General features: G+C 52.8%; 2 protein-coding genes across 7 annotated transcripts; one reads left to right on the forward strand and one right to left on the reverse strand.

The window, feature by feature from the left end:
* Nucleotides 1–455: 455 nt before the first annotated feature.
* On the reverse strand, nt 456–9,612 carry LOC120242225 (keratin-associated protein 10-11). Of its 5 annotated transcripts, none has more exons than XM_039247827.1 (7): nt 9,555–9,612; nt 7,883–8,289; nt 7,599–7,634; nt 6,654–6,881; nt 6,312–6,467; nt 696–1,212; nt 456–541 (listed from the first exon to the last, which is right to left on the reverse strand). In XM_039247827.1, exons 3-6 carry the CDS (start codon nt 7,602–7,604, stop codon nt 1,099–1,101), a joined length of 504 nt encoding a protein of 167 aa, XP_039103758.1. In that variant the 5' UTR covers nt 7,605–7,634; nt 7,883–8,289; nt 9,555–9,612; the 3' UTR covers nt 456–541; nt 696–1,098. The 5 variants fall into 5 exon arrangements, with proteins under 5 accessions (XP_039103758.1, XP_039103759.1, XP_039103761.1 ...); XM_039247828.1 differs by having other exon boundaries at nt 7,883–8,117; nt 9,404–9,594; XM_039247830.1 differs by lacking the exon at nt 9,555–9,612 and having other exon boundaries at nt 6,654–6,797; nt 7,883–8,503.
* A 6,216-nt stretch (nt 9,613–15,828) lies between these two features.
* On the forward strand, nt 15,829–25,331 carry TLCD3B (TLC domain containing 3B). Of its 2 annotated transcripts, none has more exons than XM_039247862.1 (5): nt 15,829–15,858; nt 20,569–20,652; nt 23,300–23,534; nt 23,962–24,057; nt 24,216–25,331. In XM_039247862.1, exons 2-5 carry the CDS (start codon nt 20,594–20,596, stop codon nt 24,501–24,503), a joined length of 678 nt encoding a protein of 225 aa, XP_039103793.1. In that variant the 5' UTR covers nt 15,829–15,858; nt 20,569–20,593; the 3' UTR covers nt 24,504–25,331. The 2 variants fall into 2 exon arrangements, with proteins under 2 accessions (XP_039103793.1, XP_039103791.1); XM_039247860.1 differs by lacking the exon at nt 15,829–15,858 and adding an exon at nt 19,328–19,666.
* The last annotated feature ends 78 nt before the right edge of the window (nt 25,332–25,409 follow it).

Here is a 25,409-nt window from a genome sequence, read left to right on the forward strand (position 1 = left end):
GCCAACGTCTCCCCGGGACCTGACTTCCCCCTCCAGAATCAAACCTGTCCCGAGCTGGTCAGCCCCCAGATCCATTCCGAGCCCTTCGTCCTACCAGCCGGGCCTCCCCTCCTAATCTGGACCCCTTAGGCCCAACCCCACCCCTGCGGCGTCCTGCTGGCGCCCACCTGTGAGGAGGCTGAAGGAGCGGGCAGAGCCTGGTCAGCAGCGAGTGGGCCAGGCCGCTCCCGGGCTGGGTTATAAGGCAGCTCCTGCCCTCCCCCCAGCCAATGTCCCCAACCTTCTCCGGTGACCCCTGCCCTTTCCTTGCCATGGATCCCCTGGCAGGGTCCTATATTTAGGGAAACCTGAAGCCCCTGACATTCAGGCCAGCGTGAGGCCTAAAGTGAGAGAAGGGGAAGGAAGCCAGTGGGCCTGCCCTAGTTGGGGGGCAGGGGGAGGGCCCTGCCCACTCACGGGTACTTCTGAGGAAATCTCTTCCTTGGAAATCCAGCCTGAGGCCCTCAAAGGTTGTCAGGAGAAATCAATCTTTGCCAGGGATCTGTGGGGAGGGAAGGAGAGGAAAGGAGACTCAGATCTGTGGCTCTCTATGCCTCCTTCTCAAACCCACCCCCCTCTGGGCCCTGATGGTGGCTGCTGTGATTCTCAGGAGACCAATCTTTTGGCGGGAGAGCAGATGTGGGCACTACACTCACCTCAAAATAACCAGGAGTCCACGGACAAGGTGTGGCTGTGGTGCCCCTATATCCTGATACTCAAGGCTAAGTTTGTCCCATAATGTGGTTTGTGGTGAGCAGTCTCCTACCCTCGCCTTTGATTATAACAGTGTAGATGGGGAGGAGGAGAGGTGGGCAGGGGCACTTGCCAGACCACTAGCCCCTCTCCCTGGTAACGGGTTGCTGTCCAGCAGGCCAAGGCCTCACTGAGTCCTGCTCTGCAGGGAGCCCGGCTCTCCGCGGCTGGTTCCTGGGCTGATGAGCTGGGCAGGCCATTTGTGGTTCCAGTGGCCTAGAGAAAGGTGTCCAGTGGCCCCTCAGGGAAGGGAACATGTAGGCCCAGGAGGTTGGCCGCTCCCCGAAGGGCAAGGATTCCGGGTCCTCATCGGAGCTTGATCTCAAAGCAGAGACAGTTGAGGCTCTGGCAGTCAGGCAGTTGGCACGCACAGGCACAGTCGCAGAGTGGGCAGCAGCGAGGGCAGCGAGGGGCCCAACCCTGTGGGAGAGGAGGAAGGGGTGAGGGCGGTGGACGGGAGGGAGGGTGACCAGTGCCCTAATGCTGTTTCCCTCTCAGGGGAGAAGGGAACAGAGAGGCCTGGAAAGTCCCATTTGCCCAGTGGAACAGAGGGTACCATCTACCGTTCTTCGGAACAAATCAATTCCCTGTGCTGTTGAAAAATCAGCAAGGAGAGAGTGTTGCAAACTACTGAGTTCAGGCGGTTCTTTCCTTCTTCCTATTTTATAGGCGAGGAGATGGAGGACCAGAGATCAAATAGCCCTGTTCGACTGAGTCCCAATGTTCAGCTCAAAGGTGGTTCTACTATATCCTCGTGGTCTCGTTCAATTCCAAGTTAGGAGACCAGGGAAAGCACACACTTTCTGTCCATGACGAAAATAACTCGGCTTTGTGAATTTCTTCCTTGACATCATGACCAGACTGTAGGATCTCGTTCGTTATTCATTTCTGAGCACCTACTCCGTGCAAGGCACAGATGGTATTTGTGACTGATTTTTTAAAAGCCTCTGTTGTCTTTGAAAATGGTAATGTACAGATTAAAAAAAATTTTTTTTTAGTGTTTCAGAGTCACTTCGCTTTTATTTATCAGAACCTTGCACAGGGGGACTCTTTACAAGAGAGGCAATGGAGGCTTAGGGGGCTACACCTTGACACCACTGCCAGGAATATCAGCGTCTTTCTGGGTCTCCTGGGACGGGGACAGTTCATCTCCTGTCACCACTGACCTAGCACAGGTATGCACACTCAACAGGTATGTGAGATACAAATGAATACTGAACGAGTGGCTAAATCAAATCATTCCCCTCCTTTAGGCAAAGAAGAAAGAGGGCTTCTCAGCTCCCAGGGGGAACAGGAGGGTCTGACGCTTGGGGAATAGGAACAGCATGTCCTTAGTGACAAGAATGGAGAACTGTCCTATTTCTCTCCTCCTGCCCTGTGACAGGATCTGCGACTGCTTCACGCATGGACTGGAGTCAGGCCAAGTGGCTGGAGTGGGACACACCCAGGATGTGACAGGAGATTGGCTCCTTGGGGCCCGAGGCTGAGCTAGTGACAGTCACAGTTGCACAGCTCAATCAGACACCAGGCCAAGTCAGGAATAGGGGAATGACCTTTCAAACAGCTGAGGTTTGGGGGTGCGGTGTCAGGTGACTGGTGAGATCGGATATCAGTAGGGGCTGCAGTGAGGGGAAGGGATCTGCCTGCTGCAGATGGAGGTCTGAACTGGGCTGGTGTGTGCTGCCAGAAGAATTGTCTCTCACGGAGGAGCCTTCAAGTGTCATGGCGGAAGGGAGATTGAAGTGGTTCCCTTGTGTCTGATGCTGGGGTGGTTGGGGGTGTCCCTGGGGAGTCCCGGTCTGGGGATGAAGTGGGCTCTGTGGGTATTTGGAGGACCACACCGTCATTCGCCACACAGGACCGGTGGCTGAGAGCCGCTCCGCTGCCCTCCCCTCAGAGGAGAGGGTATTAAAAGTATTTCTGGGCTCTGTCCACTGGAAGGGTTTAGAGCTAGTCATTTATAACTGTCTAATGGATTTCTCGACTCTCACAGCAGCCATGTGGCTTCTGGAAGGAATCTGCTACTTCAGTACATTAAGCAAGAATGCCACAAGATGGTTAACCCTTGTGTTTCTCTAGGTTCTACAGTTTTCCACTTCGATTTCTTGCACTTTTGATTTTGGGAAGGGCAGCCATCTTTAGAGGTTAGAGCTCAGGCCCAGATTTGAGCCAAATTCAGGCCCAGGTTTGGCTAATTCACGTTTTGAGCCTCAGTTTTCTCATCTCTGAAACAAAACTAATGCCTACTTCGTAGGCCCATGGTGGAGAGTCAGCGGAAAGCACCAAGTACAATGCCTGGTACACAGTGAACACTCAACAACAGGCAGCTATTTGGGTCCCGGCTCTCTCCCCCAGGCTTTTAAGTAGGCCCCACGTCCAGCATGGAGGCAAACACGGGGCTTGAATTCCCAACCCTGAGATCAAGTACTGAGCCGAGGGGTGCCTGGGTGGCTCAGGTGGTTAAGTGCCAACTTCAGGTCAGGTCGTGATTTCACACTTTGTGAATTCGAGCCCCCAGTTGGGCTCTGTGCTGACAGCTTGGAGCCTGGAGCCTGCTTCAGATTTGGTGTTTCTGTCTCTCTCTCAAAAATAAAATAGGGGTGTCTGGGTGGCTCAGTGGTTAAGCATCCAACTTCGGCTCAGGTCATGATCTTGCACTCTGTGAGTTCAAGCCCCATGTCAGGCTCTGTGCTGACAGCTCAGAGCCTGAAGCCTGCTTCGGATTCTGTGTCTCCCTCTGTCTCTGGCCCTCCCCTGCTTACATTCTGTCTCTCTCTTTCTCGAAATTAAATAAACATTTAAAAAATTAAATTAAAAAAAAGAACAGACCTGAGATCAAGAGGCAGAGGCCCAACAGACTGAGCCACCCAGGCACTGCCCTGAACAATAGTTCTTAACCCTGATGTGCCCCAGAATTTAATTAATTAATTAATTAATTAAAAATTCACAAAATCCAGGGTGGCTCAATCAGGTGATCATCTGACTTCGGCTCAGGTCACGATCTCATGGTTAATGTATTCGGGACCCACGTCGGGCTGTCCGTGCTGTCAGCGCAGAGCCCATTTCACATCATCTGTCCCCCTCTCTCCACACCTCCCCCATCCACACTCTCTCAAAAATAAATATTAAAAAACCTTTTTTAAATTCACAAACTCCAATCCCATCCCAGACCTATGAAGTGTGGGGCCTGGAGGCCTGGTTTTCTAAGTCTCATATGTGCTTCTGGTCACACACAGGGCTGAGAACCAACCATTGCGCTGAATTACTTCATTTCTCACGGTCGAGCATAACTGCCTACTTATTCCTCTGTGTCCTTCATGAGAATGGAAGCCCTGTGCGGGTTGGGACCATGTTTTGCTGAGCCTCTAGGGCCTGGCACAGGGCCTCAACAATATGACTCCATAAATCTTTGGTAGGTGAATAAATAAGTGAGTGAATGAATGAATGAATGAATGAGATCCTTGCCACAGGCTTAAGAAAGAAGCAGAACACGCAGGTTTATCCCCCAGAGAGGAAGAGAAACGTGGGTTTGTGTCCTGGCCTAGGCCTCAGGTGAGTCACTCAAGCCTCTGTAAGCCTCAGTCTCTGAGAGCTATAAAGTAGGCAGGAACTTTGTATGGTTGCGGTTGTTACTGTTACTACAAGGAAACCCAAGAACAGATACTTGACTATACTTAGTGCAAACACAGCTCAAGGACACAATGATCCCACCCTGCTCTGTGCCATTCTAGAATCCTTCCTTCCTGGCTCTGGCAGAAGCCGGGTAGATCAGGCCCTGAGGTCTCCGGGTCCAGAATTCCTCACTCCATCCTCACCCTGACCAAGGAGGAAAGGCCCAGACTGATAGCAGGGGCAAAGGGCAGTGCCTCCCAGGAGAGGGGGCCAGAAGTCACTTTGTAATTGACCATTTCCTATAAAATAGGAGTTTTTAGGACCCTGGGTCTTCTTCCTTTTCCTCTTCGCTCCCTTACCCCCAGTCCTGGGCTCCTCTCCCAGCTACCCCTCAGGAACCAAAAGCAGATTATTTTTGAAAGAGGGCCCCTTGCCTCATAATTTATTTCAAAACTCAAAACATCTCCCAGGAATTTAACCAACTATGGTCCCTGCACAAGTTATGAATTTGCCCAGTCTTTTATCTTCCCTCTTTCCTCCTGGGGAAGGTCACCACTTCAAGGGCAAGAGCTTTGCTCTCTAAATCTGGGCCCAAAATAGGAAGGTGGTCAATTACATTTAACACCATTAAACCCACAAAGGCAAAAATGGCCTGTCCTCTGGGAGTAAGACTTCTCCGTGAGGCTTCTGTTTCAACACACATTGAAGCGATTTGCTATGCAAGACTCTGACTCAACTTTCCAGAGCCACCTTCTCCCCCTGCAAGAAGGGGATAAAAATACTTACCAATCTACACACAGGCATAGACAGGGGTCAAGGGGTGGTGTCCAGGTAAAAAGGGCAAGTAGTGGTGGTGATGAAACAGTATGTGTGGTATGGCCCCATCTTTACCAAATGACAGTATAGTACAACAGTGACGGGACTGCACATTAGTATGTGAGGGACACACACAGCATGTAACAACCTTGGTTCGGGAGCTGGTTTATAAGGTGACTGGTACTCTCTCCATATTTCTACATGCACACTTTGTAATCAATGCTTTTCATAGTCAGAACTATATAGGTTTTTAAAAACACCGAGTGCTCTCGGGGTGCTTGGGTAGCTTAGTCATTTAAGCATCCAACTCTTGATCTCAGCTAAGGTCGTGATCTCATGATTCAGGAGATCGAGCCCCACATCAGGCTCCATGCTGACAGTGCAGAGCCTGCTTGGGATTCTCTGTCTCAGTCTCTCTCTGCCCCTCTCCTGCTCCCTCCCTCAAAATAAATAAACATTAAAAAACAAAACAACAACAAAAAAAACAGGGGTGCCGAGGTGGCTCAGTCAGTTAAGCATCCGACTTCGGCTCAGGTCATGATCTCACGGTTTGTGGGTTCGAGCCCCACATCGGACTCTGTGCTGACAGCTCAGAGCCTGGAGCCTGCTTCGGATTCTGTGTCTCTGGTTCGCTCTGCCCCTTACCCACTCGTGCTCTCTCTCTCTCTCTCTCTCAAAAATAAAAACATTTTTAAAAAAATACCCAGCTCTCAGCGTTGTTGACAAAATAATAATGCTCATAAAAGTGGCAGTGTCTGGAAAGTGCTCAGTGAACAGAAGGGGGCTGCGAGAGGGGCTGTTTATTCTTTTTAACTTCCATTTTCAGAAGCCATTGTCTGCCCTGCATGCTACTCACCTCTCTCCAGCTGCCGCCCTATTTTCTTTTCTCAAAGTCGTTTTCAGCACCAGATACACATATGATGTGGTGTTTAGGGTGCCTTTGGCTGTCTCCAACTGAGCCAGAACCCAGAACTGGGCCTGGCCCAGAGGAGGTGCTCAGCAATCAACGTTGTTGACCAACAACGACAAAAGAAGGCCCGGCGCTCACCCAGGCCAGGGCTCAAGGAGCCAGGGAGAGGACAAGAACTCACAGCTTCGGTGGGCTGGGGGCAGCAGGCATCCAGGCAGCGGGCGGGGCTGGGCAGAGGGAAGTCGCAGGCTTCTGCACAGGTCCAGCAACAGTCCTGGGGCCTGGAAGCGCCTTGCTTCCTGCAGGGGGAGCTGCAGTCCGTGCAGCAGCCCTGGGCCTGCGAGAGGGAAGGGCTCGGGATCTGGGCCAGGTGGCGTGTGGGGACAGGAAAGGAGGGAGCGCGAAAGGTATAGAGGCGGGGGCTAACTGGCAAAGGAGCCTCAGAGGAAGGGCCTGCAGATGAGGGCACCGAGCGCCTCCTCTTCCCCAGAGCCCACCCTTCGGCCGCCAGCGGGCCCCTCACCAGCAGGCAGTGCCTCGCCAGCAGCACTACACCGAGCAGCAGCAAATAGATGCTCACGGCGATGAAGACGATGGCAGGGATGGGAAGCAGGAGGGAAGGACTGCTGACGGGAGCCGGGGTTGGATTCCACGAGCTAGAGGAGGCCTGGACAAGCACAGGAGGAAGGGGTGACGAGGAGGTGGGAGTGGCTGCAGGGATGCAAAATACCAGGAGGGACTCCAGAGGTGGCTGGGAAGAGGGGAGGAAGAGCCACCAGATATTGGGGAGAGAGTCATCGGGACTACACTATCCTGTTCCCCAAAGGTGACCGTCCCCTGTTGTCCCCATTTCAGCCCCATCGGTACCTGTTGATCATTCTAGAACTTTCTGAGGTGTGTTGCTCTTCCTCTCAGAATGCCTCTCCATACATATCTACTGTCTCTGATTCCTCTGCACCACCTTACTGTCCCTCAGGCCACATTACTGGCCCCTAACGGTCTTCCAACCTGCAATTCTGCCCCTTTCCACACCAGCTGGGTTGTGTATCTCTCCCTTATAATCCATCAGTGGCTCCCAGTGACTCAGTCCAAACTTATCTCAGTGACAAAGCCCCAGTCTAGCCCTGCCTCCCTCCTCCTCCACACTCCGGCCATACTGAAGTCCCAGCAGCTCCCCAAACCTTATCCTCTCTCCCGCCCCAGACTCTGTCCAAGCTGTTCCCTCAGCCTGGGATGCCTATTTTCTTTGATCACTTGGCAAGCTCCTCAGCTTGCCAGGAAGAGCGGGAATGTGCGCTCCGTGTGAAGTCTATTCCTGGCACTCTCGCACACTCTCCTCCCGAGCTCGAAGAGTCTATGTTGGGTAAAGAGCCCCCTCTCCAGTCTGGGCTCCAGGCAGGCAAAGTCAGGGCGAGTTTAAGGCACTTAGGGGGTCGCTCCGGGAAAGGGTAAGGGGCCTAGGACTCACGTCCATCGGGCAGGACAGCGCCAGTCAGTCCAGGAACTGCAGAGGAGAGAAAAATACTAGGTCTCAGAGGCTCAGAGGAGCCATTGGACTGGGATGCCCAGTCCCCTCCCCCCATTTCTTTTTTGGAGAAACTGAGGCCGAACGATGGCTCCTGGTTGGGACAATGGGCTCAGGGGTTCGGGGGATTCGGGGCGGTGTCCCCCTCGCAGGCCCCAGCCTGGCCCTGGCCACACCCCTGACCGTCCCCACACCCCGGCTCCCTCCCATCGACCGGTCCCCAGCACCTGCACCCTAGGGCCGCGGGCAGTTCACGGATTCCGCGCGCTCGTCCAATCCGCCGAGGCGGCAGCACCGCCCAGAAGCTCCCGCTGCTTCTTGCCGTTGCCATGGGGATCCGAGCGCCGCTCCTACGGCGGCCGCCGAGACCCAAATTCCTTCTCCCAGCCGTCCTTCCCAGGCCAGATCCTCTGCCGTCACCAGCCCTTCTTAGCCGTGGTTGACCAGGTTTTCCCGCTATCACTGAACGGAAACGGCGATTTCCCGCTGCCACCTGACACAGTCGGATCCCCATCTTGTGCGGCGGCCTGCGTCCCCGAAAAGACTGATACCCGGAGCTACACTAGCAGCATGCTGTGTGACGTAGGCCAAGACACTGAGCCTCGCTGAGTCTGTAAAACCGGGAAACTCCTGCCTTAAGGGGATGTTGTAAAAATCAAAGCTGCTTGTCAATTGTATAGCACAATTTTTTTTCCCAACCTAGCCCCACCCACTTATATGGACAGTGTCCTAACTTGAGACTTCAGCGGGTCTCTTCAACCTTCACATCATTGTCAGAGTGATTTCCTCCCACCCACATCATATCTTTTTCCTTTTCGTGGAAGCTGGGTGGCTCAGTTGGTTAAGTGTCAGACTTCAGCTCAGGTCATGATCTCGTGGCTCTGGGTTCCAGCCTCCAGTTAGGCTCTTTGCTGACAGCTTGGAGCCTGTTTCGGGTTCTGTCTTGGTCTCTCGCTCTTTCTCTCTGCTCCTCCCCTGCCTGTGCTTTCACTCTCTCTCTCTCAAATATAAAAATAAACATTAAAAAATAAAAAAGATATTGTCCCCTTTTTAAAGTTTATTTACTTATTTTGAGAGAGAGAGAACGAATGGAGGAGGTCCAGAGAGAGAGGGGATAGAGGATCCCAGGCAGGCTCCTGCGAACAGCAGAGAGCCCAAGGCATGGCTCAAAATCATGAACAGTGAGATCTTGACCTGAATGGAAATCAAGAGTTGGATGCTTAACTGACCAAGCCACCCACGTGCCCCAGACCATGTCCCTTTTCTATTTTAAACCCCCCAGAGGCTCCCCATGGGCTCCAGGATAAAGCCCAAATGCTCAGCTGACATCACCACCCATTCTGGGCCCCTCTTCTCTTCTGTTTGTTCATCCACAACATATCTAGGCTCTGGGACTTCAGCAGAGAATAAAGCTGACAAATTTCCTGCCCCCCACTAGAATTTATTTATTCTGTAAATAAATAAATAAATAAATAAATAGGTAGATAGATAGATAAGATTACTGTTCTGTGTCCCATCATTCTTCCAAGTTTCCACCATAGGATCTGTTCAAGGTTCCTGAACCAGTGTATAGGGTCTCACAGCTCCACACATTTGCAGATACAGTTCCCTCTGCCTAGAACACCCTTCCCTTGTTTCCGTCTGAAGAGCTCCCTCATCCTTCCAGCCTCTGCTCGGTTTTGCCTCAGGGAGTTCTTCCTGCCAACCTCAGCACCATATACGCACGGCTTCCAGCACCATATACGCACGGCTGTTCCAGTACTGACGACAAGGTATTTGAATTCTCCACTTCAGTGGGCTTTGCTCCCCAGTTAGACGGTGAGTGCCTGGGTCTGATTTATCTCCATATCCCAAGCCCGGTAGCTGCTGTGGTCTTGGGGGTCTCCAGCGAGTACTCACTGATTCTATGAATGAATCAAATCCAATGAAATAGATTGTTATCCAGTGAAGTGTTGTTACCCAGATGCCCTACCTCCCTTGGCTCTCAAGCCAATCGGACCTCCCACTTTTCATTCCTGACCTAGTTGGTTCTACACACACATGCTTGCACGCATGCGCACTCACGTAAGCACGCCTCCCCCAGGGAGGCCACAGGTTTCAACCATGATCACTGTGTCTGGGCATGTTCCCCTGAAAGCAGGGCTACCTTATACCTACTTTTGTCCACGGCGTCCACCCTGATGTACCTTGTCACAGCTGCTGCCGCTGGCGCAGCACAGGATAGCCAGGGTCCGTGTCCCCAGTTCCCAAATCTCCCTTCTCACCTTCAACCACACTCATAGAGTCCTGCCCCCCTGACCCCCCCCCCCAACTCTCTCAATGGGAGCTTCGAGCCCAGGAAACAGGAGGCTAGCTGTCCCCAACAGCACACTGCTGATTCTAAGCCAGGGACAGATTGCCTTCTTGGGGGTGTCTTCTTGTCTGCCCCAGCCTCTTTGCAAAATCCCAAGGCCCAAGATGAGGCCAGCTCCCGCTCCAGCTTCAGGTGACACCTACTCCCTCCCTCTGTTCATTTCCTGCCAAGAGAGAGACGTCAGCCTTGGCAAGGCCTCCAGACACGTCCATGGCCCGCAGTGGTCAGACTCACTGCTGATGGTATCCTGTTCCTACGAGGGGCTCATACATTATGCAGGATGGTGGACAGTGTACTGGACCTGATCGCTGCAAGACAAACCGAGAAGATGGGTGACGTATGCACCCCGCTTTGCCAAGGCCACTTTGGCCCTCCCTGTTGGAGGCAGGGAGACTCTGACTTCATAATAGTCAAATAACCATAAGGTCTCCTTCTCCCTAAAGTTCAAAGCTGGAGATGCCAGATACGACTGCGTGGAGTTTTGCACCGCCTCTGGGAAGGAGAGAAAAAGATGACGGACTCTCAGTCATCATGGGGTGGGCGGGAGACCTGAGGCCCACAGAACACCCAGGAGATGAAGGAAACTCGGGCAGCCCTGGGCTTGGGCGTGGGAACAGAACCTGGCAGCTCTGATTTTGATCTCAGACTTTCAGCCCCTCCTATGGGCATCAGACCACACTGCCTCCCAGAGACTAAGGGGATGTTATCAGCTTCCTTCTTAGGAAAATGAAAAGCCTTTGCTCAGGTAGTTACCCTGGGGGAATCAGAAGAATCGTGTCCCGGTTGAAAAAGAATTTTAGGCCTAGAAATTCAATTTAGGTTTGAATTCTAGTTCTGCTACTGTGTGTTTTTGTGACCCTGGGCAAGTCAGTTGACTTCATTGTGCCTCATTGTGCCTCAGTCTTCCTTGTCCAGAAAGTAGGGATCGCTTAAAAGCCTCAGAGGGCTTGTGACAATTGAAGGGAAGGTATGTAGGCTGCCTGGCATAGAACAAGGGCTCATGAGGGGCGCCTGGGTGGCTCGGTCAGTTAGGTCTCCGACCCTTGATTCCGGCTCCAGGTCATGATCTCACAGCTCATGAGTTCAAGCCCCGTATCTGGTTCTGTGCTGACAGTGCAGAGCCTGCTTGGGATTCTCTGTCTCTCTCTCTCTCTGCCCGTCTTTCTCTCTCTCTCCCTCTCTCTCTTTCTCAAAAATAAACATTAAAAAAAGAATTAAAAAAACATATAACCAGACAACTGGGAATGAATATCGCAGTGAGTATTTACAAGGCACCACATAGGAACCGTGCTTTACACACTTGTCGTTCACTAATCCTAGCAGCCCTAGTGAGAGGTACTGCTCCTAGCCCTGTCCTCATCCCAAGAGGAGATAAACTTCTTGCACAACTTCTCCTGGCTAGTGAGTGACAGAACTAGGATTTGAGCCTGGGCAATGGGACTTTGTGTGTATACAACTGAGGCTCAGAGAGGTTCTGACACTTGACCAAGGTCACACAGCCAATCTATGGGGGGGGGGAAGCCTGGCCACACTCTTGGTTTTCTCCCTCCAATTCACCTGTTGTGCCCCCCCCCCCAGGCTTTTTCTATTGCACAGATAAAGGGTGGGACTGGACTTGCTTAGAGCAGTACCCAGCCTGGGACAGGTACAATAAATGCACTAAATAATAAATGCTCTGGCACGCTGGGCGCGACTCTTTCCAGAGCACGGAGAGGCGCGAATTGGACCCTTCCCTGGGTATCATGTGGGAAACGGGCCACTTCTGGCTGCTTATTGTTTACTTATTCACAGCCTTCGGTGATACAACACCTGCACACCTCCCGTAGAGAAGATGCACACGGCAAAGCATTTGGATGCGGGAGCCTGAAGTTGCAGGAAACGGTAAACCCCAGGCCCCGGATGCATTGTGTGACAGATGTGTGAGGACCGCGTGGGGGAGGAGGGAGAGACTTACCTGAGGAACCAGGCTGGGCCGGGAGAGCGGGTCCCACAAGAGCGTGGCACCGGGGAGCGCCACCCACGCGGCCCCCTCTCCGCAGGCGCTGTCAGAGGTGTGTGTGCAGGGGCCACACCCCTGCGCAGAGCTGGCTTGGCGCTCTCCTCCTGCGGGGATGTTCAGGCACTCCTTGAACCCCAGGCGAAGGACCACGGTGTGTGGAAGGCGTCCCATCTTGGGTTTATTTTACATGCTACAGCCCTCTGCAAGAGCGCGCGAGCTATTCTCTTTCCAACTCCTTTTCAACGCTTCTGATTATTCCAGGAGCAAGTCTCATTTTGCTGCCAGAAGCCCTTTAACACCTCTCTATCCGTGCTTATCTTATCGTTTCTTGTCTGTAACAGAGAGAGGGCAGGCCTCCAGCTCAGAATTCAGAGCAGGTGAAAATATTGACCTAGAAGGTTAGAACAGGTGTTTTTCATTGTATTTATTTTTGTTACCTTCTATTTACAAGTGATACTGGTTTTCTATTTTCGGTAGTGATAAAAAGTTTCCTTTTAAAGTACTTGGTGGTTAAAAGCCGGTACTCCAGAAATTAGACTAACTAGGTTCAAATCCCCGCTGTGCCACTTAACTGCCTGGGTGACCTTGAGCAAGTCCTGCAACCTCTCTGTGCCTCAACTCCCTCCTCTGTAAAGGGAAGTAATGATGACATCTCCTCCTTATGTTATTGTGAGGATTACATTCTTTAGTGTATGTTAAGGGCATAGACTGGTACCTGATATGCAGCATACAGGCTGTATATATGTTTACTATTATTAGGTCAAATAGGGCAAACACAAACAAACAGACAAACCAACAAACCCCGAGGTTTAGAGGAAATTGCTTTGCACCAATCCTAGCATTTCCCATGTGAGGAAGCAAAGTTTTGGAGAAGCTAATTAAGTGGCTAAGCTAGGATCTCTGTAGGTCTCTGGATTCTTGATCCATTTACCAGCCATTTCAATCTTCAATAATTAATATAACTTCTCATGGTATTCAGCTGTGGAATGAGACTAATACTATTTCATTGATGTTGAGGTGGTGTGTGTAAAGGTGGCTCAGAACACGAGCTGGTATGATGGCCCCTAATGCATTTCAACGGGGGTAATATCGCCCCCAAGGGGAGAGCAATAGGTTCTGGAGGGCAAAAAAAATCTTAACTCATTTTTTTAAGGGATTTTATTTTTAAGTAATCTCTACACCCAACATGGGGCTTGAACTTACAACCCCCAGATCAGGAGTTGCACGCTCCACCGACAGGACCAGCCAGGTGCCCTCTTAACTCTTTTTAATATACTAAGCACAGATATACAGTATATCTGCAGTTTCAAAATTTCATGATGGGTGATGATTAGGAAGCAAAATGTCTTTAAAAAGGCTGCTTAGATGAGAAGAATGGAGAAAAAAGTTGAGACACACCAAATTCTTCCAACATGAATTGTTACCCACCAGTGGGCTATGCAATCACTGGGTCATGATCAGATGGTGGTGAGAATGGACGATAATTAGGCCTCTAGAGGCCTCATCTTTAACAATCTTGCTTTTGGATTAACCTGTAATTTGATGTTCAGAAGCCCATCCAGAGGGGGGAAATGAAGTATCTAAGGAAGCAAGAACCATTAACAGAGATAAGTTCTGAAATTGTGACTGGCATGTCCAAATTATGATTTTTTAACCTTGCAGTTCTTTTAGGAAAATGAATTTATGGGTTTTCTATATCTGCTTAACATTATAGAGACGAATACATTCAGAAAAATAAGATCTGAAAAACCCTACTTCGTTCACTTCCTGTGTAACTTTGGGCAAGGCACCAAACCTCTCAGTGCCTCTGTAAAATAGACACAATAAAAAACAACACATAAAGTTGTTCCCTTGTTAATGAGGAAATGAGTTGATATTTTTAAGCACCCAGATCAGTGTCTGGTCCACAGTAAATGAGATATAAGTAGCATTTAATAAACTGGAATTATTATTATCATCCCAATTTCACAAATGAAGAATTGAGATCCACAGAAATTGACCCGCAATCATTCAGGGAACAGGAGAGCCTACATTTGTTTATCATTTTTACAATTCCAGGGATGCCTGGGTGGCTTGGTCAGTTAAGCGTCCAACTCTTGATTTCAGCTCAGGTCATAATCCCAGGGGTACGGGATCGAACCCCAAGTCAGGCTCCATGCTGAGCTGGGAGACTGCTTGGGATTCTCTCTCTCTTTCTCCCTCTACTCTTCTCCCTCTCACACGTGCTGGGTTCACGTGTGCTAAATAAATAAATAAATAAATAAATAAATAAATAAATAAATAAAATTCCAGCTAAATTTAAATAAAGTGCACACCATTTTAAGGTTATGCCTTGGGCATGTTTACCTGTGTGTGCACTCGTGATCAACATAAGGGCATTCCCAACCTCTCAGAAGACTCACTGGGGTCCCCTCTCAGTCAATACCTCCCACCAAGTTAAGCATTGTTCTGATTTTTCACCGAAGAGATTCTGCCTGTTTTGAATTTCATCCAAGTGGAGCCATACAGTATGTTTCTTTTATTATACACGGAGGCTGAATGTGAGCCCAGATGGTCCCACCCTAGAAAATGCCATCTTAACTTTTATCCTATACTGTACTACCTTTTATTTAAAGCCAAGACTACTTAGAGTGTTCTTATCTTCTCCCTCCCTCCCTTTCCTTACTCCTCTCTCAGCTCTGTCCAGAACGTAGCTGTCCATTGAGTCATCACCCAAATCTAAGTGGTCAGTTCTGGTTAGAAGGCCCCACTGTCCACCCTCTGCCAGCAAGCATATGATAGGACACATGTGTCAAGAGGTGGGCCAATGGGAGGGTAGCATGGTCTAAACCGCCCACCAGTCCACCAATAGGAGGGTGATGTTCCCACCCTCTTCAACTGCTTCCCAAGAGCAGAGCTGCTTCAGCCTTGTGCCCTTGCAATTTGACACCTTCCTTGTCTCCTAAAAGCTGGTCCCCTCACTGCTGCCTAAGGGATGCAGGATGATGGGCCCCAACTCCCTGCATCCCCCCCTGGGCTTTCCCCACCCCTCCCCTTCCTGGAGTGCACAGGAGGGGAGGCTTTTCCAGACAAAAATAACATATATGTAAATATGTATGTTTTCAGGGATTCTATTGTTTCTTGATTTTTTTCTTTGTTAATGGGATCATGCTTTGGTTTTCCCTTTTTCTTTTTTTTTTTAAAAAAACGTTACTTTTCAAATTCAAATATCTTTACGATTTGAGCACCCTCTTTCCTTTTTCTGAGTTCTGGGTGCTGATGAGAATCACCAGCCTCCCTCCATAGCCTCCACCTTGCCCCTCAGAGATGAGGACCTAGGAGAGGGGAGAAGTGACCAGAAGAGCTTGGGGATGGGGCGAAAGATGGGATGGGGTGGAGTTAAGAAAAAGCAGGCACATCCTTAGGGTGGAAGGATGAAGAGAAGGAATTTTAAGGTGTGAGATGGACTGGGAAGTGTAGACCAGCTTCGAAGATCACAGGGAAACTGCATGAAATTGTTGGAACAGGTTGATAAAAAAAAAATTAGGATGTCCAATTGTCCTGGATGAGGGACATTTAAAGAGCATTAAAGGTCCCAAAGAGATTAGGGAAGGGCAATGCCTGGTGGCCTTTGATGCTTACAGATGGATGGATCCCATGGGCCATTGAGTTATTGGGGTGAAAGGGGTGTCTGGGGCTGAGGGATTCTCACGCTCACCTTTTCTCACCTTCTCTGCCCCCCCAGGCATGCCCCTGCTCTTTGTACTGGGTTGCATTTTCTTCCCATTGAGCTTCACTGTCATCTGCTGGGGCCTCCAGAACCACTCCAACCTGCGGATGGAGAGACCAGAGGCTGTTTTGGTGGCATCCAAGTAAGAGGACAGAGTGAGGGCATCCTTCCTGGGGCCAGGGCTGGTGGAGCTGATCCCCTGCTTTCAGGAAGAGTTAGTGGTGAGAGCAGAAGCCAAGTGTGTGTGTGTGCGTGCGCGCGCGTGTATGTGCGCGCGCGCTCACGCACGCACACGCATGCCAGGGGGACCTGAAGAGTCAAAAGAAACTGGCTCTGGGATCTTTTGCAAGTCATTTCACCTCTCTGAACTTCAGAACCGTCACTTGTAAATGGGCTTACTAAGAACACCCATCATCCAGTCTTCATGGAGATGTTGGGTGAGTTGGGTCAGTTGAGTTCGTGTCTATAAAGCAGGGGCTGCGGACTCCTGCAAGTAACCATGAAGGCCGTAGGCTCCATGAGGACTAGTGAGCTTGGAGGACTCAATGCTCAGCTCATCAAATGGGCAGCAGCTGCTCAGCTCTAGCCAAACATTATGGAGTTAGAACATGGGCTCCATGTTGTCTGACCTTCAGATTCTTTCTTAAAGGAAGCTGAGCTTTGGTGGGAAACCTCCTAATTTTCAAACACTGATAAATAACTTGGAATTTCAGAAAATTCTATACTGACGTCATTATACTAGCTGAACAAAGCATGTCTGTGGGCTGGATGGGGGCCCTTACATTGCAAATTTATGACCTGTTTGACACACTTAATATACATGTGACCTATCATGGAAACTGAGGTAGGAGAGAGAGTGGGCAGAAGGCAGAATTTACCTGGGTGTCTAGATGAATTCCTGGAGGACAGAAGAGTGTCTCTGCAGCTGTAATTCACGGCACCCAGAGAGAAGCCACAACTTGGCCAAGTTTGCAGTCCTCAGTCCAGTAGTTATGGTGCCCTTCCCCCCCCCGCGCCCCCCCCCCCGCCTCAGTGGCTTTACTCTGGCTTTGCAGCGATCCAGTTTTGCCAGTTTTTTTTTAAATTTTTTTAATGTTTTATTTATTTCTAGGAGTGCGCGCGCGCGAGAGAGACAGCGTGAGCAGGGGAGGGTCAGAGAGAGAGGGAGTCACAGACTCTGAAACAGGCTCCAGGCTCTGAGCTGGCAGTCAGCACAGAGCCCGACGCGGGGCTCGAACCCACGAACCGCGAGATCCTGACCTAAGCGAAAGTCGGACGCTTAACCGACTAAGCCACCCAGGCGCCCCAAGTTTTGCCAGTTTTAATAGCTGTGTTACCTTGGGCAAGTTTTTTTTGTTTTTTTTTTTTTTGTCATTTGTTTCTTAAATCTCTAAACCTGTTTCTTGTCTATAAAACAGATATTACCATCTTAGAAGATTAAATAAGAATGAACATAAATCACCTTGCCCCGTGCCCGGCACACAGTAAACACTCAAGGAGTTGAGTCCTGGGGCGCCTGGGTGGCTTGGTTGCTTAAGCCTCTGACCCTTGATTTCAGCTCAGGTCATGATCTCACAGTTCGTGGGATCAGAGCCCCACATCGGACTCTGCGCTGATAGCGCTGAGCCTGCTTGGGAATCTCTTCCCCTCTCTCTGCCCACCCTCCCCCTTTCTCTCTCTCTCTCAAGATAGATAAATAAACTTAAACAAAAAAAAGAGAGGTTGGGTCTTTTTACCCTTAAGTGAAACCCTGAGGTCAGGAAGCTGGGTCCACTATTGTTTCTAAATTGTCCCTAACTTCTGCCTAAGGCCAGAGACCTCTCAGGGTCCGTTCCTTCCTCGTGCCACTAGAGGGCAGCACAAAATTGCAAATCCAGCCCTTTGCCTCTCTTCTGGGGAGGAAATGGAATGGTCTGAGGACAAGCACAGGCAAATTCAGGGTTGCTTCTTGAGGTGTACCTTAGGGCAGGCCTGTAAAGGTGTGGGTACAGGCCCCACATCACGCAGAAGTCCATAGGACAGTTGGGTTCAGGCCAGGAAGGCCAACTTCCAGGAAGGCAGCACGAAAGGGTGAGAAGCCACTCAGCGCCAGTGGGGTTCCAGCCAAATCCCTGGGCCTTGATTTCCTTGTGCTTGAATGAGGGGCTCGAACCGCCTAATCCTTGAGGTCCTTTTCCACTGGGAAACTGGGCTGTTCTGTGAAGTCGCAGAGGAAGGCGAGCCAGGAAGATAATAAACCTGATGAAAAAAGAAAAGCTGCCAATGCTTAGGGGAGGCCAGGAGAGGCCAAGCAGCCTGAAGGCCAGGGACAGGGAGTCCTTGCGTCCCAGGAGGGTTTTCAGAGAGGCAGGCCTTCCCCACCTGCAGCCTGCAGCCACTCTGACACACAGCCTGAGCAGGTTCCTGCCTCTTCTTAGCTACAGGGCCTTGGGGAGGGCCGCTGAAGGCTTCAGGACCATTTCTTGACCTGTAAAAAGGGGACAAGTGCTGTCACCTCTGTGCTATTACAATAGTTAGACAAGATCAAAGGGCGGTCTTGCAGCAGGGTCGGGACCCAGAGACACCTCCTGTATACCTAGAATTGTCTTCCTTCCCATTGGAATGAAGGATGGGGGGGTGGGTCTCAGAGCCCGAAAGATGCTGTGTTGAGGTGTTTTTATTCCCATGCAGTCCTTAAACTCACCCTTCAGAGACAGCAAGATGCACCATTTTGTCTTACTCCCTCCAGGGAATCCTTTTTCTCTCTGCTGGAGGGACATCCCTAAACTGGGACCCTAGCAGGCCACTGAGGGACAAGTGTTGGGAGGCATTGGCAGCGGAAGAAATGGTAGGCATTTGCAATATACTGGTGGGAAACAGAATCAAGCCCCCAGCTGAGGGTTCAGAGCCCCCTCCCAGCTGGTCAGGGAGCCCGAGGCCACCTTCCTCCCCAAGAGGAGAGCCTACCCTCCCCTGGCCCTTGTCCCCAGCGGCCCCCTGTGCTGCAGTTGCTGTCTCTTTAAGGGCCTCCCCCTCCCTCTTTCTCTGCTCCCCCCATCTCTGTCGCAGCCGCTGCTGTGGCTCAGAGCTGCATGGGGAGACGCTGCCGCAGGTCCGGTTTCTTGGTGTCTGGTCGGTGCCATCATTCCCCACCCCTCCCCCGCCCTCCCCAAGCTGGTGACTCCCCCTCCCCCTCCCCCTCCCTTCCGAGGGGGCAGGGGGCTGGGCACAAACTGTCTATAATGCCCCGTGCCGCCTCCGGGCCGGGCAGCGGGGACCGGGGCAGCAGCGAGAGGCGGGAGAGCAGTGCTGACCGCTGACCACTTGCCCCGCCGCTCCTCCGTCTCCCTCCCTCCCTCCCTCCCACCTCCCTCCCTCCGTCTCTCCCTCCCTCTCAGGGCTGGCACCACAGTCCCACCCCGCCTTCTCGGGTCCTCCCAGCCTCTCCACGTAAGGCCCCCCTCCCCACCTGCCTCTTCTCTCCCTCCCCTCCCCCACTCGCATCCTCCTCCTCCTCCGGTACCCTTTTCCTCTCTGTCCTCTGACCAAGTCCTCTCCTCCCGAATCGCTTCCAGCCCTCTGGCCAGCTTCCTCCCGCTCCCTTCCCCGGATCCTCCCTCTCCCGGGCCTCTCCCCATTTCCCCAGTCTCATCGAACTCCCTTTCTCCCTTCCTCTGGTCTTACTCTCCTGCCCCATCCCGTCCCCGCCCTGTCCCCTTTGTGCCCCTTTTTCTTTTTCTTTCTCCTTCCCCGGCTTGGTGTCCCTTCTCCACCTCGAACTCCCTTCAGCCCGGCCTCCCTGCCCCCTCAAGGCCACTCGCCTCCCTGCCTGAGGCCTGAGCCACCATGCTGACCCCGATGGTGGCTGGGGGGGTGGTGTTCCCTGGTCTCTTCCTCCTCTCCAAGAACACGCTCCAGCGGCTGCCCCAGCTGCGCTGGGAGGAGGCCGACGCGGTCATTGTCTCAGCCAGGTAAACTGCCTCCCTTCCCCTCAGCCCTTCTCCCCTTCTCAGGCATAATGGGGGTGGAAGGTACCCCATCCTTCCCTGGACCCTTGGCCCATTGAGGATTGGGGGTTCCTGAAGTGATTGGTGGGCTTTATCTCCAAGCTTCCTTCCTCCCTCACTGCCTTACGTAGTCCCAGGAGACCTCGTCCAAACCCAGCCATCTGGTCTACTAGTATCCAGACTGCTTTTCCTTCCTTTCCCCCATTCACCCTCCCACCCTCCAAAACAGGGCCGGCATGTGACTGAAACATTCCTATAAGAGATTAGGGAACCAGGCAAGGGGCAGAGAGCTGTGTATTGTTCAGAGCATATGTTTGAGGGGACAGAGGACTGAGGAGTGAATGGTAGAACTCTGTACAACCCCAGAATAAGAGCCAGAGTTGAGGAGGGGAGTATGGGGGACAGTTGAAGAGTGAGTGGGAAAGTGGCCAGGGGGAACTTGGTGTCTCTGAGGGACCAGACGATGAGTGGTATGATGACTGGGTGGCTGAATGCTGCAAAACAGGCCTAGGACCCCCCTTGCCATCCAGTGCTGCCCCTTTCCTGCCCCTCCCTGGGAAGAGACCCTGTTATCAGCACTGTCTCACCTCAAGATGACCTCCCTGGTCATGAGAGGAGGGCATCTCAGTGTCTACAACGGAGGGAAGGAAGACGGCAGCGAAGAGTTGGGTGTTCTGAGGAGTAGCAGCTGGGCAAGTCCTGTAGCCTGAGGCTGGGGGGAGCCCTGGGCAAGCCAGCCTCAGGCAAAGATGGACAGAGAGTGGCCCGAGATGTGACTGAGTCCGAAGCGCAGTAACGGGACAGTAAAGAGGAGAAACTGAGTTCTGTGTCTCCTTTGTCTACCACTGCTCCCTCTTTCGCCCTAGGCTAGTGTCCTCTGTCCAAGCCGTCATGGCCTCCACAGCTGGCTACATCGTCTCCACCTCCTGCAAGCACATCATTGATGACCAGTAAGTGCCATGAGACCACCTTTGCCCAAGTTCCAGCAGTCTGTGTGCGTGTGACTCCCGAGTACCCCGGGTCTTCCAGGGGACTCATTCAGTGGTCCCCAAGCCCTTCACTTGGGACTGAGCAAGTTCACTGCATTAGCTGCAACTCAACACCCAGGGATAAATTTATCCATGTCCTGTCCTTAAAGGTCAGAACTAGGAGGAAAAGGGGTGGGGATCAGAAAGGATTGTTAAAGCGGCTCCTAGGCTTCCCGGCCTCTCATATCGTGTAGTAGGTCCCGTGTGTCCTTTCCTCCCGACTTCTTCCCACCCTTATGTCCCTCAAGCCCCTTTTCTAGCCAGCAGCCACATGGGGTGCCTTCCTCCTCATGCCAAGCTCACCCCTCACCTCCTCCCAGAATCCAGGTGTCCAGTCCCAGCTCCGTGTACAAGAGGGAGACAGAGGAGACAGCTGACAGAGACAAGGCCACTAATGGTTGGGCAGTGGGGGAGGGGGAGGGGAAAGGTGAAGAGGCCAAAATTTGGCACTGGCAGCTACTGCAGTGCCCGGTGCTTGCCAAAAAAGCCCAGGCCTCAGGAGGTGGGGCTGCCGGAGGAAGGAGAGGGGCCCTGTCCGTGGTGCTGACGGGCCGGCTCCTGGTGACCCACAGGCTGCTGCAGAATTGCCCGTGAGGGTGCTGAAGACACCCCACACCTAACTTCTGGGCCTGACCCCCTTTCTCTGATGACTCTGGGGCCACGGGAACACTGTCTGGATGACCCTGACCTGGCGCGCCCCTCTTTCTCTACAGATGAGTTCCCTTATCTGTGGGGTGAGGTACATCCCTTCCTGGAAGGGCTGCCATGAGGAGGAATTGAGCTGTGTGTCAAATGCCTAGAGCAGTGCTGGCTGTCACACAGTGGGTGCTTAACTCTTCCTTCAGATCCTGGTAACTTGGCTTCCTCTTCCCCTCGCCTCTTCTTCCCCGCCCCTGGGTCTCAGATGAGCCTGGATTCCCAGGCATTTCCTGCTCTCGCCTTCTCACACAGAGGTCACCTTTCTGCTCTCACATTTCCTTCCCCCAACCCCGGTCTGTTCTCATCCCTCCCCCTTTAATCCTCAGGTGGGTGTCCAAGATCAGGGTTAATCCAGGGACAACAGCTGTTCCTACTTCTGAGCACCTAACTGCTGAGAGGGTCGGATGGGTTTAACTCTTCAAGTTGCAGCTCTGGCCCTGGCCCTCCCTCCCCACAAGCCACTCCGGTCCTGGGGCCAGCTCTCCCAGCCACTCCCTCTGTAACTTCTTCTGGGCCAGTCGGACCCCTTCCGACCAGGGCTCTCCCCCCTTTGCTGCCCTCTCCCCTCTCTCCCTTTCCTGGTCACATGCCCCAGCATGGGTCTCAGGTTCTCTTTTCCCCAAAATCATCCCTGTTAGAATGGGCTGCCTGTCCCCTTCCAGGCTAGTCTTGCCCAGGGCTTGCATCCTGTTTTCTGTTTCCATCTCATCCTGTCCTTCGCTGCTCTGCGCCCCCAGGCCTCTCATTCCTCTTCTCCCTTCAGCAGCTCCTCATTTTGTCTCTGCTCTCTTTCTGCGTCACTCTGGCTGACTTTGCTTTCGGCCCTTCGCCTTGCTGGGCAAGTTCCCTGGGCCCTACCTCCCTGATCTCCTGCTCCTACCTCAGAGCTGCCACAGGACTACAGGACTGAAGAGAAAGTGTCCAACATGCTGAGTCAAGAGAAAACATGCAATGTTGCATATTCATGCACTTTTCATTTTTGTTTACTCTTTAAGTACACAGAACTTTCTCTGCCCTTGGCTCCTTTTGCTCAGCATTTTCTCCTTAATGCTTGGGTGTACCTGAAAAAACAAGAGGTTGGACCACATTCAGGCAGAACAACCAGCCCTGAAAGCACCACCAGATCCCCAGCAAAGGCTTGTCTGGAGACCTGTCTTGAATCTTCTAGAGACAGTGGGGGCTCTAGGTGAAGGCTGTGGAGCCAGACTTCTCATGGTTATTCCTTGGCCAAGTTACCTAGTCTCTCAGTTTCCTCATCTGTAAAATGGGGTGATAACCATACCTACTTTGTATGAAGTTTTCGTGGGGGAGCGAGTAAGTTTATGTATGTAAAAGGCTTTGGATATTAGAACAGTGCCTGCTTGTAATAAGCAGTCAATGGATGTCAGCCAATATGATCCCTCTCCACTGTTCTTGCCTCTTCTGCTGTTATTTGTCCTAACCTCAGCTGTCTCTCATGTCTTGCCTGTGCTTGCTTTCTCACTCTAACACTGCCCTCTGGTATGTGGCTGTCTTTTGGTATCTTTTTCCTTGCCTTGCCCACCATATTGCAGAGAGAGAGAATATGAATGCATTAATGGGTGAACGAATGAATATGAACAATGGGTGCGGTTTGAGATCAAACAGTCTGGGTTTGAATCGCCATTACCTACCAGCAGTGTGACGGTGACCTTGGGCCACTTTCTTGCCCTCTACTCTTGGGTTCCATCATGTAACTTGAGAGCCCACTTTCGCCTCACGGTTGTTGTGAATATCGCTTGAGATCTGACTCATGTGGCAAGTCCAGTGCTGACTCTGGCACCTGGTGCTGCTCTGTCCATCTCCTTTCCTCTTTGATTTCTCTCTCTTTCTCTCTCTCTCTGCCCAACAGACACTGGCTTTCCTCTGCCTACACCCAATTTGCAGTGCCCTACTTCATCTATGACATCTACGCCATGTTCCTCTGTCACTGGCACAAGCACCAGGTCAAGGGGCACGGAGGGGACGAAGGGGGGGCCAGAGCCCCGGGCAGCACCTGGGCCGTGGCGCGCGGCTACCTGCACAAGGAGTTCCTCATGGTGCTCCACCATGCTGTCATGGTGCTCGTATGCTTCCCGCTGTCGGTGGTGAGTCGGGGTGCAGAAAGCCAGGGTCCCCTGTCCTGCTTATGCCAGTGGGAGCCCGGGGAGCCCTGTGGCCAGGTCTCAGTAGCAGAGCAGGTCCAGGAGAGTCTCCACAGAGGGTTTGCTGAGCACCAGACTGGCCCCAAACAGCGTGAGGGTGTGGGGTCAGCCTGGAGTGGGCTGGACGTGCCCAGCCATGGTGCTTGGGAGCTGTGTTGCATGTCCCTGAGCCTCAGTTTCCTCATCTGTAATATAAGGTGTGCAATCCACCTGCAGTATGACGGTTGGAGGGATACAGTGAGTGATGCTCGCAGCTTTCCTGCTGTACACACGTGTTCAGACTTTCAGGGTTAAGCATCTCCGAAAGTAGCCAAGAGAAGAGAGAGGGAGTCCAGGGTGAGGCCAAGCTATTTCCTTCCTCTCCTCACAGGTGTGGCGCCAGGGCAAGGGAGATTTCTTTCTAGGCTGCCTGCTGATGGCTGAGGTCAGCACCCCCTTCGTCTGCCTTGGCAAGATCCTCATCCAGGTGAGAGAGTGCCTGAGGGTGCATGAGCCCCATGGGTGGGGGGTGAGCCTGGGAGGGGCTACAGGCTGGGGTCAGGGAAGGCAGGGTCCAGGGGGCTGAGTAGGGGAAGCGGGCCAAGGTTGGCCCCCCCCCTCACTCTGCCCCCTGCCCGCCTGCAGTACAAGCAGCAGCACACTCTGCTGCACAAGGTGAACGGGGCCCTGATGCTGATCAGCTTCCTCTGCTGCCGGGTGCTGCTCTTCCCCTACCTGTACTGGGCCTACGGGCGGCACGCCGGCCTGCCGCTGCTCGCCGTGCCCCTCGCCATCCCGGCCCACGTCAACCTGGGCGCCGCGCTGCTGCTGGCCCCCCAGCTCTACTGGTTCTTCCTCATCTGCCGAGGGGCCTGCCGCCTCTTCAGGCCCCGGGGCTCCCCTCCTCCCTCTCCTTGTCAGACCCAGGACTGAGGGTGGGGCCAGGGGACCCTCCCCACCTCATCCCTTGGGGACAGGGCTCTGGGGCTGCTGGGCAGGGGGTGGGAGCCAGGGATCTCTGGCCCTGACAGCCCCAGGACTGACAGATGGACTCCGAAGGAGTGAAGAGGCAGGCGGGACATCTCCCCTCAGGGGCAGAGGGGCAGGGACCAGGTGAAAAGAAAGGCAGGGAGAAGGAGCCTCTTCTCCTAGCAGTGCCTGAGCTGAAGGTAGCAAACCCCTTCCTGCGCACCCCCCTTCTCCCATCACCAACCCTGGAGCAAAGGACAGGAGGAAGGGGGCATCACTTCCTATCCACTGAGGGCTAGGGGGCTGTGGGAAGACTGACTCAAGGGGACCAGGACTCGGAGAATGTGGGGGAGGCCCTGCTGCCAAGGCCATCCCAGCCCCCCCTTGCTGCAGACTCCTCTCGGTTCCCCACCATCTGGGAGGGAGGGGACACCCCACCGATCCCCCCCGGCCCCCCAGGCCTCGCTTGGGGCTAGCTGCCTCTACTTCTCCTCCCTAGGGAAGGCCAGCCTGAGGAATCTTATTTATTTTATTTATTTGCCCAAATTCATACTAGTTTGTAGGGGTGGGGGAGGGAGGTGGCTGCTACCCCCCAACCTTCCCAGTGCTGAGCAACCCCGGGGGCGGGCGAGGGGGCACCCAGTCCCTTCCCCATTAGGCTGCACATCTTGCCCTCGGGCCCTGGCATGTCCCTGGTGCTACAGACCTCTCAAGGCTTCCTCCAGTCTGGGGTCAGGGGACCCCGGGAGGTGCTTTACAGACCGCTAATAAAGACGATCTGCGTGAACGCCACCAAGGCCCTCTTCACCCAGTTCTTTGGTGCTGGGAAGGGTGGGGGCTGGGGACAGAAAGCACAGATGACCACAGGAC

This window comes from Hyaena hyaena, unplaced genomic scaffold (genome assembly GCF_003009895.1).
Source record: "Hyaena hyaena isolate Hyena2069 unplaced genomic scaffold, ASM300989v1 scaffold_306, whole genome shotgun sequence".
Classification (NCBI taxonomy): domain Eukaryota; kingdom Metazoa; phylum Chordata; class Mammalia; order Carnivora; family Hyaenidae; genus Hyaena; species Hyaena hyaena.